Source organism: Salmo trutta, chromosome 3 (assembly GCF_901001165.1).
Source record: "Salmo trutta chromosome 3, fSalTru1.1, whole genome shotgun sequence".
Taxonomy (NCBI): domain Eukaryota; kingdom Metazoa; phylum Chordata; class Actinopteri; order Salmoniformes; family Salmonidae; genus Salmo; species Salmo trutta.
The window spans coordinates 58,784,139-58,804,074 of NC_042959.1; the positions used below are offsets into that span (position 1 = coordinate 58,784,139).

Sequence of the window (19,936 nt, forward strand, 5' to 3'; positions counted from 1 at the left end):
GCAAGTCAGCCAGTCAGCCAGCCAGCCAGCCTGTCAGCCAGCAAGTCAGCCAGCCAGCCAGCCTGTCAGTCAGCCAGCCAGCCAGCCTGTCAGCCAGCAAGTCAGCCAGCCAGCCAGCCAGCCAGCCTGTCGTCCCATGCCAGGGATTGATTACATACAGCTCTAATGAAGAGTAAGCAGTTTTTTCCTGCCGCTGTGTGTGTGCGTGCGTGTGTGTGTGTGTGTGTGTGTGTGTGTGTGTGTGTGTGCGTGCGTGCGTGTGTGTGTGTGTGTGTAAAATAAGACCTGCCTCTCCAAATAACTGTTGATATTTGTTTTTGTTTTGCTCATGAATTTATTAGATCACATTACATTGAAACAGCTATATTTCACCGTCCTGTGTTTGTGTTTTACACACATGCGTTGATGCAGCAGGATCAACTCGGTAAGAGTTGTATTTATTGTTACCCATTAAATGTTTGCTTACTTCTGGCATATTCAGTGTTATATTAATTTGTTTCAGAATGGCACTTGTAGGCCTCATGCCAGTAAGGAGCATACAAATGTTACCATTCACACGGTCGTCAAGGTTCCTTACACATTTATTTAGCCATAGGAGTTGGCTACAGCACACACGTCATTTCTTTCTGTGCAGGTTTCCCAGACACAGATTAAGTCTAGTCCTAGACTAAAATGCATCCTCAATGGAGAAACTGTCCGTCTAGGTTTTCCATAATACAGACCCATAACAGGAGTATGTTGATTGATTCCTCTAAGTAGGTGATTAGCACTACATTAGACTCCTTTTATTGACCAGATCTCTTAGGGAGTGTCTTGTTGTCAGAGTTGTCAGAGTTTAGTGTGCAGGCAGCACCTCGGCCCAATCGAGGGGGAAGGCCCAGGTCCAGCAGTAGCTTTGCAATCCTTGAAATGTGAACACTCCTTTTAGCTGCATGTGATTCATTCTGATCCAGTAGCGGTGCGTAGGTAATATCACTGTTGAAGCCAAGCCAGAAAAAATAGAGTTATTACAATCTATGTGTTGTGATAATTGGGTTGTTTGCTCTATAACCTGTTAGGTAACTGCCTTGCCACTGTGATATATAGTCCTAAGGCTGAGACAATAAGAAGACACAGTGGCAGAATAAATTCAACAACACATTTGTTTCACCACAAAACCAGAGAGCAACCTCTGTCCGGTGAAGTCCACAAAGCATATTGCATGTAACAAACAGTTATAAGACCTACAGCATGGTCAAGCAAGTTCATGTTTCTGACATTTTTGGACCACTAAACTACTATTGATTTAGAACCACAGAGAGTTACTGCAAGTCCATTTCAACTTCAACATTTCAACATCATCAAATCACCTATGTTTAGTGTGTGTGTGTGTGTGTGTGTGTGTGTGTGTGTGTGTGTGTGTGTGTGTGTGTGTGTGTGTGTGTTCGTGCAAGTAGAAAAAAACTTGTTGACTCTACTTGTAGAGAAACACCAATGCCATCCTTCTCTCTTTCATGTTGACGAAATGTTAGCTAGTTAACATTAGCCTTCTACATCTAGCTGCATATTGAACTTCCATCCTCTCAGGCCAGGGGCACAATGTATGCATTTATGGTTGCATAAGAGTTGCCGTTATAATTAAGTGTTTTAATTAAGTAAAACCATGGCTAATTTAGGAAAGGACCAATTTTGACTAGCTACTGTAGCTAGCCACTGGAGGACAACATCACAACGAGATGCAACAATTAAAGTTGCCTACCGAGTGGCGCAGCGGTCTAAGGTACTGCATTGCAGTGCTAGAGGTGTTGCTATAGACCCTGGTTCGTTCCCAGGCTGTGTCACAACTGGCTGTGATCAGGAGTCCCATAGGGCGGTGCACAATTGGCCCAGCGTCGTCCGGGTTAAGAGAGGGTTTGGCCGGGGGGGTAGGCCGTCATTGTAAATAAGAATTTGTTCTTAACTGATTTGGTCCAGGCGGCAATTTGTCCGGGCGGCAACAATGTCTTACTCTTTTTGGCCAGACAGAATCAGATAGATGGCCTACACATACAGAGACAGAGGGGCACTGTTTCGCTCACTTGGATGCTTTCTCCAGTGAGATACATTCAGCCTCTTGCAAATTAAAGGAAAATTATAAAACAGAGATGAAGGATATCAATGATTTTATTATTTTATATTTTTTGACATTTTTTGGGGAAGCCTGGCTTCCCTTGGCATCCATGAATACACGCCACTGTTGCGCTCCACCATCTCAACCCCCCTCCTTGAACTCCCATCTCCTTATTCTAATGAGACTTTGTATTGTATACAGTCCAGGGCCCGGGTTGGCCATGTACTAGTTTATCCAAGGGGAAGAATATAGCTGTGGGACAAGATTTAGCTAACAGTGCAGTATGCAGTCTACACAACATGGGTCAGTGGACAGTGCTTTCATTACATCTCGTTAAATGTTAGTGTGTCGGCCCAGAACATTCTCTTTGGTGCTGCATCAGAGTATAGACTATACACCATAGTGTTTCATGCTCGCATGGACTCTTACAATCAGTTCTACTGTCCCAAATAAATGTGATACAGGGCTCAGCCTACATGCCAATAGTCTCTGTCAGTTTGACTATATTGTAACGAATACAACGGCGATAACAACTCACATCTCAGCTCATCCAATACGTGCCCGCCCAACTCATCATTTAACCAACAAATTACCCAGCTAGCGTATTTCAGAGAAGAGATTCATTAAAAATGTAGGCCCTGTGTTGTGGATGGAAGCAGTGATATCATAGTGATGGATGGAGAGGGTCAAAGGGTGTTTTAAGATAGATGGATTGAGTACAGACCCTTTGTCATGTTTGTCAATTTGATGGGCGGGACAGACTGGGTGATGTGTCCAAATAGACTGGGTGATGCCTTCTTAAATCCAAGTTGCCACTGACTGTGTCCCAAATGTCATTTTACTGTATTCACTATATAATGCACTACTTTTGACCAGTTCCCATAGGGATATAGAGAATATGTTGCCATTTGTGATGCACATACTGTATGAGTCAGCTGCCCATATACTCTAGACGACAGGGGAGGAGAGGGAGGAAGAAGAGCAGCTAAAACGACAGTCGTCGTCCATTTTGGCATTATGATTCTTGGGAGTCTGTTTAAGATAATGATGAAATATATGAGTGTGTCTGACTTAAAGAGAAACCAATTAATTCCAGCCGCAGTGTTCAATAAGTACAATTGATTTTGTTTATTTCACTGAGATGTCCCCCTCCCTGTCTCTTCCCCCTCCCTGTCTCTTCCCACTCAATGTATCTTCCTACTCCCTGTCTCTTCCTACTCCCTGTCTCTTCCCCCTCCCTGTCTCTTCCCACTCAATGTCTCTTCCCACTCAATGTCTCTTCCCCCACCCTGTCTCTTCCCACTCAATGTCTCTTCCCACTCAATGTCTCTTCCTACTCCCTGTCTCTTCCCCCTCCCTGTCTCTTCCCACTCAATGTCTCTTCCCACTCAATGTCTCTTCCCACTCAATGTCTCTTCCCCCTCCCTGTCTCTTCCCACTCCCTGTCTCTTCCCACTCCCTGTCTCTTCCCACTCAATGTCTCTTCCCCCTCCCTGTCTCTTCCCACTCAATGTCTCTTCCCACTCCCTGTCTCTTCCCACTCCCTGTCTTAGCCTGTGGAGCTGTTAGCGTTATAGTGGGGCTAGGCTTGTTTTAATAAATTGCCTGCGTGAAGAGAGCAGTGGTGCATGTCTGATGTTCATCTTTACCTCCTGAAATGAAACCTTTCTCACAGACAGACAACTCTCCTCTCCACCTCTTATCTTCCCCTCTCCTTCTCCTCTCCTCTTTCCCCTGTCCTTCTCCTCTCCTCTCCACCTCTCTTCTTCCCCTCTTCTTCTCCTCTCCTCTCTACCTCTCTTCTTCCCCTCTCCTTCTCCTCTCCACCTCTCTTCTTCCCCTCTCCTTCTCCTATCCTCTTTCCCCTCCTCCTCTCCTCTCCACCTCTCATCTTCCCCTCTCCTTCTCCTCCTCTCCTCTCCACCTCTCATCTTCCCCTCTCCTTCTTCTCTCCTCTCCACCTCTCATCTTCCCCTCTCCTTCTCCTATCCTCTTTCCCCTTCTCCTCTCCTCTCCACCTCTCATCTTCTCCTCTCTACCTCTTCTCCACTTTCCCCTCCATCTCTCCTCTACCTCCTCTCATCTTCCCCTCTCCTTTTCCTATCCTCTTTCCCCTCCTCCTCTCCTCTCTATCTCTCATCTTCTCCTCTCCTCCTCTCATCTTCCCCTCTCCTTCTCCTATCCTCTTTCCCCTCCTCCTCTCCTCTCTATCTCTCATCTTCTCCTCTCCTCCTCTCATCTTCCCCTCTCCTTTTCCTATCCTCTTTCCCCTCCTCCTCTCCTCTCTATCTCTCATCTTCTCCTCTCCACCTCTCATCTTCCCCTCTCCTTCTCCTATCCTCTTTCCCCTCCTCCTCTCCTCTCCACCTCTCATCTTCCCCTCTCCTTCTCCTCTCCACCACTCATCTTCCCCTCTCCTTCTCCTATCCTCTTTCCCCTCCTCCTCTCCTCTCCTCCTCTCATCTTCCTCTCTCCTTCTCCTATCCTCTTTCCCCTCCTCCTTCTCCTCTCCACCTCTCATCTTCCTCTCTCCTTCTCCTATCCTCTTTCCCCTCTTCCTCTTCTCTCCTCCTCCTCAATTATTCTCCACCTCTACTTTCCACATCCCCTCTCCTCCTCCTCTGTCTTCAACTCCTCTCCTCATATCATAATGTGACAACGAGAGAGAGTGAGAGAGAGAGAGTGAGAGAGAGAGAGAGAGCGAGAGAGCTGAGCTGATGGTCACTGTGCACCCCTGGTCATTATTCCTGGGGCCACCCAGCCTCCCAGTGGAGCCTGAGACAGCCACTGTACAGACACCCACGGCCACAGGAGGATAGATGGATGACCATGAGCCGGGGACAGGGGGACGGGGGGTTATAGTTGCTGGTGAAAGATGGCTCTGGCTCTCACGATGCAGTGATCTATCACAACAGACCAGGACAACTGCGCTGTCCCAGAGGGAAAAAGAAGAATCAAGGCAACGGATGGAATTAGTGTGGCGGGCTGGCGGTGGAGGTGGCTGAGTCACAACCAAGCTTTGCTGTCACCCTCTCCCAACACTCAAGATGCTCTCCAGTCCAGTCTAGTACGTTGGGTTTAATAGAACTAATCTATAGATGGATCCTTTTTTTCTCTGGAACCATTTAGAAATGGTGAACAATAACATTTATGACATAGTATTAGTTTTGTGATAATGTTTATACTCAAACTGAAATAACTTTGTTATCTTAAATGTGCAGAGCGTGTTTTTATAACTCTTTGTCGAGTTGAGGGTTTTTTCCAAGCCTATTTCTGTATTCCACACTAACTGCATCATTTTTTGACAATAATAAATCAATAATATATCAGATCAAAAGTTTTCAGCGTTTTGGTCTAAAATATGCCACTAACTGAACCAAAACAGCATAAGTTTCATGAATTGTGGAAGAGTTGATAAAACAAACCCTGAAGCATATAAGAACACAATTGACTGTGACGAGGCTTATCTTCTAAAAATACATCCGTGTCTCCGACGGGATGATTCTCCTTTGTTAAGGGGTCTTTTCTCCCAACATCAGGAGAATGCTGACACTGAATACTAACACTTTGCTTAGAGTGGTGATATGTACCATTCATAAAGCATGTATTCATGACATAAAGAGTCAATAATGCTGTGGTAATGTTAGTTATACCTAGCCTGATTCTAGGAGCAGTGACTCTGGGAAGGCAAGTCAGCTGAGGCGGGGTCCATCTCAGCCCCAGTAATGGCCTTGAACACTAAATTGACTACCTATGAATCTGAGAGAGAGCGAAAGAATTGTCTGGAGTATGATTGGTAGCCTTGACTCCCACACTGCGAGCCCATAGGCCAGGGCCTGATGAAGGGTCTGGGTAATTGCAGTCCCCTCTCACCCTCTGGTCTGCAGCTTACAGTAACTACCCGTACTGAGGTTAACCGCAGAGAGGAGAGCAAATGGCATATCATAAAAAAGCTCTTGCTATAGGAGAGCATTAGAACTCCATTTTGTATGAGAAAAGACAAAGGACTGAAAGCAGACTTTCAAGTGAGGGCGGTTTGTTTAAAACCAAGCGTGAATAATGGCAGTTATTAAGGAGTGCATTCCAAATGTCACCCTATTCCCTATATAGTGCACTACTTTTGACCCGAGCACTATGTGCCCTGGTCAGGAGTAGTGCACTGTAGGGAATAAAGTGCCATTTGGATGACTAAGTGACATTAATGATGGTTATATAAGTCCCGTATGTGATGTATACAGACAGCCAGTTCTTCCACATGATTCAATTTGGCATTGTCACATTCCTAACAGACATTTTGCACAACATGGATTCATAGCTTCATGAATATTCGGCACCGCTTTCTGAGGAACATAATCATCTGTTGTGTTGCTGTTGTTGACAGCTTTTGAGGGGCTGGAGAGAAAGCTATACTTTCCCGATGAAGAGATGTACCGGAGAGGAGGAGAGGAGAGAAGGAGGTGTTGTGTGACAGGCCCGGTTCCACCTGTGATTGCAGCCATTGTGAAGACCTGTCTGTCTCTCTGAGAGACTCCTAGTGCTAACTACAGTAAACAGTCTTTGTCTCTCTCACATCATCCTAGTTATAACACTCTTTTTACTGGCCTCCCTCTGTTATTCAATTGTAATAACACATATGTACAGTTGAAATCGGAAGTTTACATACACCTTAGCCAAATACATTTAAACTCAGTTTTTCACAATTCCTGACATTTAATCCTAGTAAAAATTCTCTGTCTTAGTTCAGTTAGGATCACCACTTTATTTTAAGAATGTGAAATGTCAGAATAATAGTAGAGAGAATGATTTATTTCAGCTTTTATTTCATCACATTCCCAGTGGGTCAGAAGTTTACATACACTCAATTAGTATTTGGTAGCATTGCCTTTAAATTGTTTATCTTGGGTCAAATGTTTCGGGTAGCCTTCCACAAGCTTCCCACAAGAAGGTGGGTGAATTTTGGCCCATTCCTCCTGACTGAGCTGGTGTAACTGAGTCAGGTTTGTAGGCCTCCTTGCTCGCACACGCTTTTTCAGTTCTGCCGACAAATTTTCTATAGGATTGAGGTCAGGGCTTTGTGGATGGCCACTCCAATACCTTGACTTTGTTGTCCTTAAGCCATTTTGCCACAACTTTGGAAGTATGCACCATTCCCTCCTGGAAGTGCACCAGTCCCTCCTGCAGCAAAGCACCCCCACAACATGATGCTGCCACCCCCGTGCTTCACATAACAATGGTCATTATAGCCAAACAGTTTTATTTTTGTTTCATCAGACCAGAGGACATTTCTCAAAAAAAGTACGATCTTTGTCCCCATGTGCAGTTGCAAACCGTAGTCTGGCTTTTTTATGGCGGTTTTGGAGCAGTGGCTTCTTCCTTACTGAGCGGCCTTTCAGGTTATGTCGATATAGGACTCATTTTACTGTGGATATAGTTACTTTTGTACCTGTTTCCTCCAGCATCTTCACAAGGTCCTTACCTGTTGTTCTGGGATTGATTTGCACTTTTCGCGCCAAAGTACGTTCATCTCTAGGAGACAGAACGCGTCTCCTTCCTGAGCGATATGACGGCTGCATGGTCCCATGGTGTTTATACTTGCGTGCTATTGTTTGTACAGATGAACATGGTACCTTCAGGCATTTGGAAAGATTTTCCCATGATGTCAAGCAAAGAGGCACTGAGTTTGACGGTAGGCCTTGAAATACATCTACAGCTACACCTCCAATTGACTCAAATTATGTCAGCTAGCCTATCAGAAGCTTCTAAAGCCATGACATAATTTTCTGGAATTTTCCAAGCTGTTTAAAGGCACAGTCAACTTAGTGTATGTAAACTTCTGACCCACTGGAATTGTGATACAGTGAATTATAAGTGAAATAATCTGTCTGTAAACAATTGTTGGAAAAATTGCTTGTGTCATGCACAAAGTGAGATGAACACTCTGCCCAGCTTCAGCACCACTCTCTACGATGACAACAAAACACACACACACACACACACGCACACGCACACGCACACACACACACATACACATACACATACACATACACATACACATACACACACACACACACACACACATACACAGCCTGTTAGACTAGGGCTTACAGAGGCAACTGGTAACACTAGATCTTCTGTGCATGGATCTCTGTACAACAAGTTGTGTTGTGTTTGGTAATGAAGAGATTGCTTGGGACCAGAGAGACAAGTAGTTACCAATACAAACCTTAACTGGTCCTCTTAACTAGAGATTCTTACAATCCGATACATTTATATAATGTATAACAGTTGTTAATATGCTGAGCTAATAACCAAATGACAGAAGTTAGAATAAACTCTAAGGTCCCATTAGAATGGCAGTAGATTACTCGTTTAATCAGATACAAACCTCCTTAATGTTGTTAATGTGAAAGGAGAGATACATTAAACACCCAAACTTAATGTTGTTTGAAACCGAACGACACTTTAATCTCTTCAATCAATAAGGCTCATTTTATGTAATGCCTCTGGATGTTTCATAAATGACTCAAATTACACAGTAGCTTAATTACACAGCCTTTAGAGTAGTCAGGTGGGAAAAGTAAACAGGGCTGAATAAACAGACTGTGTTACAGTTCAGACGGTCTTCTGGATGGTACGTAGCTATGGTCCAGGTCATTAGTGCACGTTTGTCCACTAACTAGAGGAGGAATGCACACTAATGCCCTGGAGCAGAGCTAGATGGTATGGTGAGAGTATCTAATTCTTCCCCTATTAGGCTGCAACAGACAGAGCTTAGGGAGGAAACCCAATCCCCCTTTGTTTGGAAGTAATGGATGATTTGATGACTGCTCTGGGCAGCTTTACAGCTTTTGTAGCTATATATTACAGAGCAACAAGCCCCAGGTGGTGGTCTGTCCCAAACCCATCACAACAACCCTGCCCCGGGCCAAGCATCCCAGGGGCCCAGACAGGGGATGGTGTTCAAGGTCACTATGGAGCAGAAAGCAAGTTGTAATCCCTCAACTAAGAGCTCATACTGTAGGCAGCCTCATCCATCCTCATGTTCACCTTGGAACTTGGAACTTTACCAGTGTTATTGACTGAGAGTTCATCAATCAGTCTGTCAAATAATTTGTTGCAACGTGTGTTTATAAAACAGGGCCAAACAAAGAGGAAGCCAAATGGACTCTGTGGTACTGTTACAAATCAATGGTAACAGTTTACTTCATCTCGGCAACCCTGACCCAAATCTCTTTTGTTTTAGTCTTTCACAACAGACTACACTTTACCAAAAGCCTGCATTTACAATGCTTTATAACTTGTTGTAAAGTACCAAAACACTTCCTTAGTAATAGGAGGAAACCTTGAGAGGGGCCAGGCTCTGCCTGACTCTGTTTATATGGCTCTGGATGTACCCATGTTGACCTATTGCTTTGTTACAATTTAGAGTAAATCTGTCACCCATCCATGTGCTCCTAAAAATACTAGGTGATTTATAAACCAGGCTGCACTTTTCACTGTAACCAGCAGATGGAGGACAACATATGTCTTACCTTGGAGAACACGGTCATTGTATCTATTCATTCGTTTAGATGACTTTTATTTCCAGTTCAGGGTTTTAAAACAAATTTCTCTTTCTCTCTTTCATTTCTTACCATATCTCTGCAGATGAATAATGCATTGGGCTGTTTCCAGTTCACTGCCTAATTCTGCTCCCCAATTATTACACCTTGTCCTGGTCTGCTGGGTTCTTCAATGTTCCACACACATTGACCCATTCCAAATGCCATATCTTCTTCCCTTGGTGTCTGAAGAGACACTTATATGTCGCAGTAATATTATGAGTCCCTGGCCTTATTCTGTATGGTGGGACACTTATAGTGTTGAGTGGAGTGGAGTGGCTGCCTGGCTATGTGCTTTCCTCAATTGAATACAATGTTATTAAGATGAGAGTGAGATTTGTTCAGTTCCCATGATTGTCATGCATGTCATCTTTAAGTAGACTTGCAAGTTGCAGCAATTGAGGGGAAACAGACAGATAGGGGTAAAACAGAAGCCCTCCAGGGCGAGTACATGCCATGACATAAAGGTTCAGACCTCTTGGCTGTTGGACTCTCTCATTCAGGGAGACAGTCACTCATTTATAAGACCTAAATAACCATCTCGATAATGAACTTACCACTTCTAGACCAAGGCTAAATATTAGAATATAAACAATATAACAATGCCTTATAACAATGTATAACAATAAACGTGTTAATTGCGTAGGTCGGATATTGTAGCTACATAATGCACGTTATGATCTTGTGTTTTTCACAACTTCCATCGTTTTTTCTAGAATTGATTATCAATGATATGTATTCATTGATTGCTGTGAGTGCGGGGCACTGCTTGACGCCAGACAGTCACGTCATCAGGGAAGAACAAGTTGTTTCAGTTCCTATTTCTGCGTCTGCTGAAGTCTGTTGGTTTCACTGCATTACACTTTTTTAAAGACTTTTATCTAGATCTTATCGCGATTGCGTTATGACAGTGATATCAGAAATGGCTTCTTTTTAAACGGTTGTTAGTGATAACTAAGGTGCATCCATGTTGTGATATTCGTACGAGTTCCACAGTATGAACTACATTCTATCTGTCAGGGTCGCGCTGTCGAATAGAATCTGGCCTGCCTCGACCTCGACTCGGGGAAATTCCGATGGCTCTTCCGCAGAACATTCTGGATCTGTGCACGACAACATTACCAACATTAACACAGGTGTGAGTATAGACTTGGAGCCGAACTTGTTTAATGTGTAATGTTTCAGAGTTCAGACTACCGTAGATGAAGTCAGTCAGTGTTTGTTTATTTTTATATATATATTTTTAACAACCTACAGTACATTTTCAGTAGAGTTGGCATGCGGTGAAGAAGTTGCAACACAGTCACAGTTGGACCGTGAAGTTGACACATTTCCCTGCACAGGCTTCTTAAAGGCACAGTCTGTAATATCAACCAATTCAATATACCCAAATGCATTGTTTCGAATGCTATGGCTTACAAATACCTTAATACAGATCTGCATTACCTTATAACTTCACCTGAAAAACTGAGGATTGTGTGCTTTGATTGAAGGTTCATTTTAACAGACAGCATTATTGTGATACACATCTCCAATTCAGGCATTTTACAGTGGACACTATTCTGCACTTTTCATTTTTCACAACAGAACTGGTGTATCTCAATCTTCAAGCATATGGTAATTCATACTACTACATGAATTGCCCAGTTTAACACACACACACACACACACACACACACACACACACACACACACACACTATCTGCACTAGGGAGAACTAGAGAGACTGTTAATGAACTGGCCTCAGTGGCGTTTGGTTTCCCAGGAAGGCACAATGGGCAGCAGAGCATGCATCTTATTAATCTCTGTCCTAATTAGACCAAACTATTATCCTGCTGACTGCTACAGAGCCCACTTTTTCTCAGCTACAGTACACAGCCACACACACACGCACATACAGCCTTCTAGCATCTCAGCTGTACTACATCAGTGTTTATAATACTATCTGAAATCTTTCGAACACTTTGAGCATTTATTTTAGCTTGCCTGGAGTGCCAGGTGGGCGAGGACTGGGGATGGTTCTAATGGTTCTATAGCAACAGGCAAGCTCAGTCAAGCACAGCTAAAGTATTGGGTATGATTTCAAATAGTATTTGAACCCAGGTCTGGAATAGGCCTTCACATAATTGGATGTCTTTTTCATAATGGTGGATTTTTTTTACAACCAATTGTGTGGAACGTTTCATTTTGATATACTGTGATGGTGATGGATGGTGTCCTGTCTTTGTGGAGAAGAGTTGTTAGGCCTATATCATATTGGTTTTTGATTTAATCTTTCTAGGAGTATAGGTCTCATTATGGATTTATTGGGATGGAGGAAAATAACTTTGCTAACAATAGCAACTCACATTGAAACGCATTTAGGGCAAAAATATTCCCATATTTATTTTGAGCCTCGGTGGTTAGGCATGTACAGATAGCAAATCCGATTGAAGATTTGTAATGCTTCACTGGTTTAGCCCCAAAGTGTCCTCACAATAACCCAACAAGCAGTGAATTATTCAACGATCATTAATGAAATAAACCAAAAAAAATGCGTTATGAAGGCGTGACAGATGCTTTATAAGGGTGATTGAACGGCGTCGGGAGCAATGATGCTTTGATGCAAACAGGCGTAACGACCTTTGACCTCATCATGTGCAGAAGTACTTTAGGCTACAGTACAGTGTTTGTATTGGCTACTTACTGATATCGACTAGCTACAATTCAACATGTTTAGTATGCCCCAATGGAACTAACATACATTCCTTTGAGATTCACCGCCAGTCCATTTAAAGCAACGTGCTGCTGTAGGATGTACTGTACATCAAATAGCATCAAAGGGAAGGTTGGGTCACTAGAAAAACAAACAGGGGAGGAAATTCATCCACTAATATTATATTAAGACATTATTATTGGACACTTCTGTCCATTAGATCTCTCTGTTACCTACAGTTGAAGTCGGATGTTTACATACACTTGGGTTGGAGTCATTGAAACTCGTTTTTCAACCACTCCACAAATTTCTTGTTTACAAACTATAGTTTTGGCAAGTCGGTTAGGACATCTACTTTGTGCATGACACAAGTCATTTTTCCAACAATTACAGACAGATTATTTAACTTATAATTCAATGTATCACAATTGCAGTGGGTCAGAAGTTTACATACACAAAGTTGACTGTGCCTTTAAATAGCTTGGAAAATTCAAAAATGATGTCATGGCTTAAGAAGCTTCTGATAGGCTAATTGACATCATTTGAGTCAATTGAACGTGTAGCTGTGGATGTATTTCATGGCCTACCTTCAAACTCAGAGCCTCTTTGCTTGATATCATGGGAAAATCAAAAGAAATCAGCCAAGACCTCAGAAAAAAATGTGTAGACCTCCACAAGTCTAGATCATCCTTGCGAGCAATTTCCAAACGCCTGAAGGTACCACGTTCATCTGTACGAACAATAGTACGCAAGTATAAACACCATGGGACCACACAGCCGCCATATCGCTCAGGAAGGAGACGCGTTCTGTCTCCTAGAGATGAACGTACTTTGGTGCGAAAAGTGCAAATCAATCCCAGAACAATAGCAAAAGACCTTGTGAAGATGCTGGAGGAAACAGGTACAAAAGTATCAATATCCACAGTAAAACGAGTCCTATATCGACATAACCTGAAAGGCCGCTCAGCAAGGAAGAAGCCACTACTCCAAAACCGCCATAAAAAAAGCCAGACTACGGTTTGCAACTGCACATGAGGACAAAGATCGTACTTTTTTGAAGAAATGTCCTCTGGTATGATGAAACAAAAATATAACTTTTTGGCTATAATGACCGTTGTTATGTTTAGAGGGAAAAGGGTGAGGCTTGCAAGCCAAAGGACACCATCCCAACCGTGAAGCACGGGGGTGGCACCATGTTGTGGGGGTGCTTTGCTGCAGGAGGGACTGGTGCACTTCCAGGAGGGACTGGTGCATACTTCCAAAGTTGTGGCAAAATGGCTTAAGGACAACAAAGTCAAGGTATTGGAGTGGCCATCACAAAGCCCTGACCTCAATCCTATAGAACATTTGTGGGCAGAACTGAAAAAGCATGTGCGAGCAAGGAGGCCTACAAACCTGACTCAGTTACACCAGCTCTGTCAGGAGGAGTGTGGGAAGCTTGTGGAAGGCTACCTGACACGGTTGTCCCAAGTTAAACAATTTAAAGGAAAAACGACCAAATACTAATTGAGTGTATGCAAACTTCTGACCCACTGGGAATGTGATGAAATAAAAGCTGAAATAAATAATTCTCTCTACTATTATTCTGACATTTCACATTCTTAAAATAAAGTGGTGATCCTAACTGACGTAGGACAGGGAATCTTTACTAGAATTACATGTCAGGAATTGTGAAAAACTGAGTTTAAATCTATTTGGCTAAGGTGTATGTAAACTTCCAACTTCAACTGTAGATACTAACAGTAGACACCTTCAGAACAATCAAAAGCAACATTTGCAGCGATGCATTTATCTGACTCGACATGTTAAAGGGGGATCGCACTGATTTCTGCCGAGGTTGCAGTGGCAGCGTAATTTGTTTTTTGTTTTTTTTAGAGTTAATGCTAAACTGACAGGTCAGCAACCGAAGCCTGGTTAGGAGGTCAATGTCTGACCGACCCTCCTCTCAATATCTGCTGTGACTGTTTGACTAAGCAACACTCACATCAAGCATCTTCTCAATGTCTTCTCAACCATAATTGAAAGACATGTTCACTGTTTACCCAGACTACCCATGAACCTGAGCAACAACTCAATCCATTTCAATATGTTGTGCCAAAGCTTTAGTGAGGTGAGAGGATACGATAAAGATTTAGCATTAAAGCCGTCAGAGATTTGAGATGTAATAATCTGGGTGGTGTTTGCTGCCCGGGAAACGTTCATCAAGTTGTCAACTCTCATTCCTGTGTGATATTTAGTCACAGAGATACTTTTAAAGACTCATTTCCTCCCTGTGATCTCTGTGGACCGCTGTGGTTGGACAGGGAGCTTAGCTGACTGTGGTTGGAGGGTTGAGGATGTCGTACAGTTGGTAGATTTCAGCGAGGATGGTGGTCCAGTGGAGATAGCAGACTAGAGAGAGGTGGTAGATTTGTGATACTTACTTTCTTCTGACCAAGGCCTGGCTGGCCGGTGAGTGACACTGGCTCACTGAGGATCAGTAGAGAGAGATACTGCAGAGTTTGTGGTTCTCCTTTTAGCTGAGCTCATCACTTCTCACCTCAGGGAATTGATTCAGGCTGTAACCTGAGAGGTTGCTTGTTGTTGGAGATGCAGCGGTCAGAGATGCAGAGAGCCATAGGATCAACAGGTGAGCTCCTTCTCCTACAGCAGTGATCCACAGGCAGAAAGGGTTATGTTCCGGTGTCCACATGCATTCTACAGTAGCCTACTTATGTAGAATGCATGTCAAATACATAGCTTCATTCTGAGCAGTATGCTAGTATGGTTATTGGTGGGAATATAGCTTTGGTCTGGGGAGTCTAGAGTAGGTTATTATTATTTGACCATGCAGGTCATTTATGAACATTTGAACAACTTGGCCATGTTCTGTTATAATCTCCACCCGGCACAGCCAGAAGAGGACTGGCCACCCCTCATAGCCTGGTTCCTCTCTAGGTTTCTTCTTAGGTTTTGGCCTTTCTAGAGAGTTTTTCCTAGTCACCGTGCTTCTACACCTGCATTGCTTGCTGTTTGGGGTTTTAGGCTGGGTTTCTGTACAGCACTTTGAGATATCAGCTGATCTAAGAAGGGCTATATAAATACATTTTATTTGATTTGATTTAGGTTACTGGGGTCCTCTGGTCCATGACCAACCAGCAGACTAGGGGCCTTTTCAGTGACTATACATACAGTATTACTGTGGAATGTTCATATGCACAAGCCCCAAGTATCAAGAACATTGTTATTATATAGTTATTAAGGTTTTTGTGTATATTCCTTCCTCACATTTCTATCTATCTAAAGATTTAATAAATATGATACATGTGATATCTAAATGTATGTTAAAATGTTAGAAATATTCTTTTAATTATTTAATTTTAAAAAATTGCTAAATATATATAATCCAGGAGACAGGAGACAGAAAAACATGCCTTTTTTAAACCAATTAAAAAATAAATAGTAACTTGATTTACCAACTGAATATTTCACACAAGGCAATAACCCAGGAGCCGATGGAGAGATCATGGTGTGATTAGTCGCCCTGGAGTGCGTGCTAATGAGACAGTCTGGATGGGGGTGACACTCACTGAGCCTGTGACAGCATCAGGGTTTGATTTATTGACCTGGAGCCAGTGTTAATGACGGGGCAGAGGCAGGACTGCTCTGCTCCCCTCTCCTCTCCCTGTCCTGCTGCTCCAGCAACGTTTGGTTGTACTGGGTGGTGGCGGTGATGGTGCTGTATGCAGGGGAAAACTGACTGCATAATGCCGAGAGAGAGCGAGAGAGAGAGAGGGAGAAAGAGAGAGAGAAATATGGAGAAAGAAAGAGAGGGCGAGAGGGTGTTAGCAAAGGGATGTGGGCTGTCGCTGTGTGCTTCCTGTGTGTAGTTTGACAGCTCACTAAGCCAATGCATATTCATTACAATGGCTGCCGTGCTGTTATCGCCCCGTTAGAGTCAGGGAAGTCAAGGCCATGTCTCACCTTATATACAGTTGAAGTCAGAAGTTTACATACACCTTAGCCAAATACATTTTACTCAGTTTTTCACAATTCCTGACATTTAATCCCAGTAAAAATTCCCTGTCTTACGTCAGTTAGGATCACCACTTTACTTTAAGAATGTGAAATGTCAGAATAATAGTAGAGAGAATGATTTATTTCAGCTTTTATTTCTTTCTTCACATTCCCAGTGGGTCAGAAGTTTACATACACTCAATTAGTATTTGGTAGCATTGCCTTTAAATTATTTAACTTGGGTCAAACATTTCGGGTAGCCTTCCACAAGCTTCCCACAAGAAGGTGGGTGAATTTTGGCCCATTCCTCCTGACTGAGCTGATGTAACTGAGTCAGGTTTGTAGGCCTCCTTGCTCGCACATGCTTTTTCAGTTCTGCCGACACATTACAATGGGATTGAGGTCAGGGCTTTGTGATGGCCACTCCAATACCTTGACTTTGTTGTCCTTAAGCCATTTTACCACAACTTTGGAAGTATGGTTGGGGTCATTGTTCATTTGGAAGACGCATTTGCGACCAAGCTTTAACTCCCTAACTGATGTCTTGAGATGTTGCTTCAATATATCCACATAATTTTCCTTCCTCATGATGTCATCTATTTTATGAAGTGCACCAGTCCCCCCTGCAGCAAAGCACCCCCACAACATGATGCTGCCACCCCCATGCTTCACGTTTGGGAGGGTGTTCTTTGGCTTTCAAGCATCCCCCTTTTTCCTCCTAACATGACGATGGTAATTATGGCCAAACAGTTCTATTTTTGTTTCATCAGACCAGAGTACATTTCTCCAAAAAGTATGATCTTTGTCCCCATGTGCAGTTGCAAACCATAGTCTGGCTTTTTTATGGCGGTTTTGGAGCAGTGGCTTCTTCCTTGCTGAGTGGCCTTTCAGGTTATGTCGATATAGGACTCGTTTTACTATGGATATAGTTACTTTTGTACCTGTTTCCTCCAGCATCTTCACAAGGTCCTTTGCAGTTGTTCTGGGATTGATTTGCACTTTTCGCACCAAAGTACGTTCATCTCTAGGAGACAGAACGCGTCTCCTTCCTGAGCAGTATGACGGTTGTGTTGTCCCATGGTGTTTATACTTGCGTACTATTGTTTGTACAGATGAACGTGGTACCTTCAGGTGTTTGGAAATTGCTCCCAAGGATGATCCAGACTTGTGGAGGTCTACAATTTTTTTTCTGAGGTCTTGGATGATTTCTTTTGATTTTCCCATGATGTCAAGCAAAGAGGCACTGAGTTTGAAGGTAGGCCTTGAAATACATCCACAGGTACACCTCCAATTGACTCAAATTATGTAAATTAGCCTATCAGAAGCCTCTAAAGCTATGACATAATTTTCTGGAATTTTCCAAGCTATTTAAAGGCACAATCAACTTAGTGTATGTAAACTTCTGACCCACTGCAATTGTGGACCAGTGAATTATAAGTGAAATAATCTGTCTGTAAACAATTGTTGGAAAATGACTTAGATGTCCTAACCATGTCCTAGAAGTAGATGTCCTAACCATGTCCTAACCGACTTGCCAAAACTATAGTTTGTAAACAAGAAATTTATGGAGTGGTTGAAAAACAAGTTTTAATGACTTCAACTTAAGTGTATGTAAACTTCCGACTTCAACTGTATACTGTATATGGAATAAGTTATACGTTTGCCTCCTTGTGTGTTTTTATGGGCCTGTCATACAGAACCTGTCTGAGGAGGAGGTTGTTACTGTAAGGTACTATGTATCAACATGTTGTGACTGGTGTAATTAAAGTGTTATTACACAGGTATAAGAGCTGAAGAGAACTTAATGTAAAGTGTTACCAGTCGGTGCCCTCTACCCCTCAACACCATGTCCTGAGCAGCTACATGACTTACCTAGCTAAATAAGATGAATGGCAGAATACTGTAAGTAGGACCCCTCCCTCCCTCCCCTCTCCACCCCTCACCTCTCCTCTCCACCCCCTCACCTTACCTCTCTACCCCCTCACCTCACCTCTCCTCTCCACCCCTCACCTCTCTTCTCCTCCCTCTCCACCCCTCTCCTCTCAACCCTCAACTTTCCACCCCCTCACCTCTCCACCCCTCACCTCAGCTCTCCACCCTACCCCTCACCTCTCCTCTCCACCATCTCTCTCCCCTCTCCATCCCCTCACCCTCCCCTCTCCACCCACTCACCCTCCCCTCTCCACCCCCTCACCCTACCTCTCCACCCCCTCACCTCACCTCTCCTCTCCACCACCTCACTTCTCCACCCCCTCACCTCACCTCTCCACCCCCTCACCTCACCTCTCCACCCCCTCACCTCTCCTCTCCACCCCCTCCTGCCCCTCTCCACCCCCCCATCTCTCAACCCCCTCACCTCACCTCACCTCCCCTCTCAACCCTCTCACCTCACCCCTCCCCTCTCCACCTCCTCACCCCACCTCTCAACCCCCTCATCTCCCCTCTCCACCCCTCCCTTCTCTCTCCACCCCTCACTCCTCCCTCCCCTCTACCTCTTCGCCTCACCCCACCTCTCAACCCCCTCATCTCCCCTCTCCACCTCTCCCTCCCATCACCTCACCTCTCCTCTCCACCCCATCACCTCACCTCTCCTCTCCACCCCCTCACTTCACCTCTCCTCTCCACCCCCTCACCTCACCTCTCCTCTCCACCCCCTCACTTCACCTCTCCTCTCCACCCCCTAACTTTACCCCTTCTCTCTCCACCCCCTCACCTCACCTCTCCTCTCCACCCCCTCACTTCATCTCTCCATCCTCCATTGTTTTGTAAATATACAGCCTTCCTATCAGTAAGTCACAAGACCAGACTCACACACTGTTCAGCACCAGTGTTGTGTTTTTATTTCAAATGCCAAAGATAATGTTGTTGAACTAGATTGTAATTTTCCATGAAGAAAAATTATGGGGCTTGCTTTAACTCTTTAACAGTATTTTTGTAGTGGTGGGAGAAGTTTAAATTGTTTTACTTAAGCAAAGCAGTTAAATATAGTCAAAGTAACATTTTGTAAAATAATTGGTCTGATTACTTTGATAGACGACACTAACAACAGTAGTAGGCCTGATTACCAACAATTATGAGACAGCCACTAGGAGGTAAGGACCCTGGTGGAGTGGTGCCAGGAAAATAACTTCTCCCTCAACGTCAATAAACCAAGCAGCTGATCGTGGACTTCAGGAGACAGCAGAGAGAGCACGCCCCCATCCACATAGACCGGATCACATTTGGAGAAGGTGAAAAGCTTTAAGTTCCATGGTGTACACATCACTGAGAATCTGAAATGGACCATCCACACAGACAGTGTGTTGAAGAAGAAATGTGGCTTGGCCCTTAAAATCCTCACAAACTTTTATAAATGCACAATTGAGAGCATGCTGTTGGGCTGCATCACTGCCTGGTACGGCAACTGCACCGCCCGCAACTGCAGGGCTCTCCAGAGTGTGATGCGGTCTGCCCAACTCATCACCGGGGACACACTGCCTGTTCTCCATGACACCTACAGCACCCGATGTCACAGGAAGGCCAAAAAGATCATCAAGGACATCAACCACCCGAGCC

General features: G+C 43.8%; 1 protein-coding gene across 8 annotated transcripts in view; it reads left to right on the forward strand.

Annotated features, from left to right (window-relative positions):
- LOC115181010 (oxidation resistance protein 1) overlaps positions 1-19,936 on the forward strand; it is a 162,417-nt gene that overhangs the window by 88,056 nt on the left and 54,425 nt on the right. Inside the window, exon 1 of one of the 8 annotated variants that reach the window (XM_029743162.1) lies at positions 10,474-10,826. The exons of the other annotated variants lie outside the window; for them this stretch is intronic. Within the exon in view, the coding sequence (XP_029599022.1) occupies positions 10,688-10,826 (139 nt within the window). The 5' untranslated portion in view covers positions 10,474-10,687. Of the gene's footprint in view, positions 1-10,473; positions 10,827-19,936 lie in introns of those variants that run through there. 8 annotated transcript variants of the gene reach the window in all.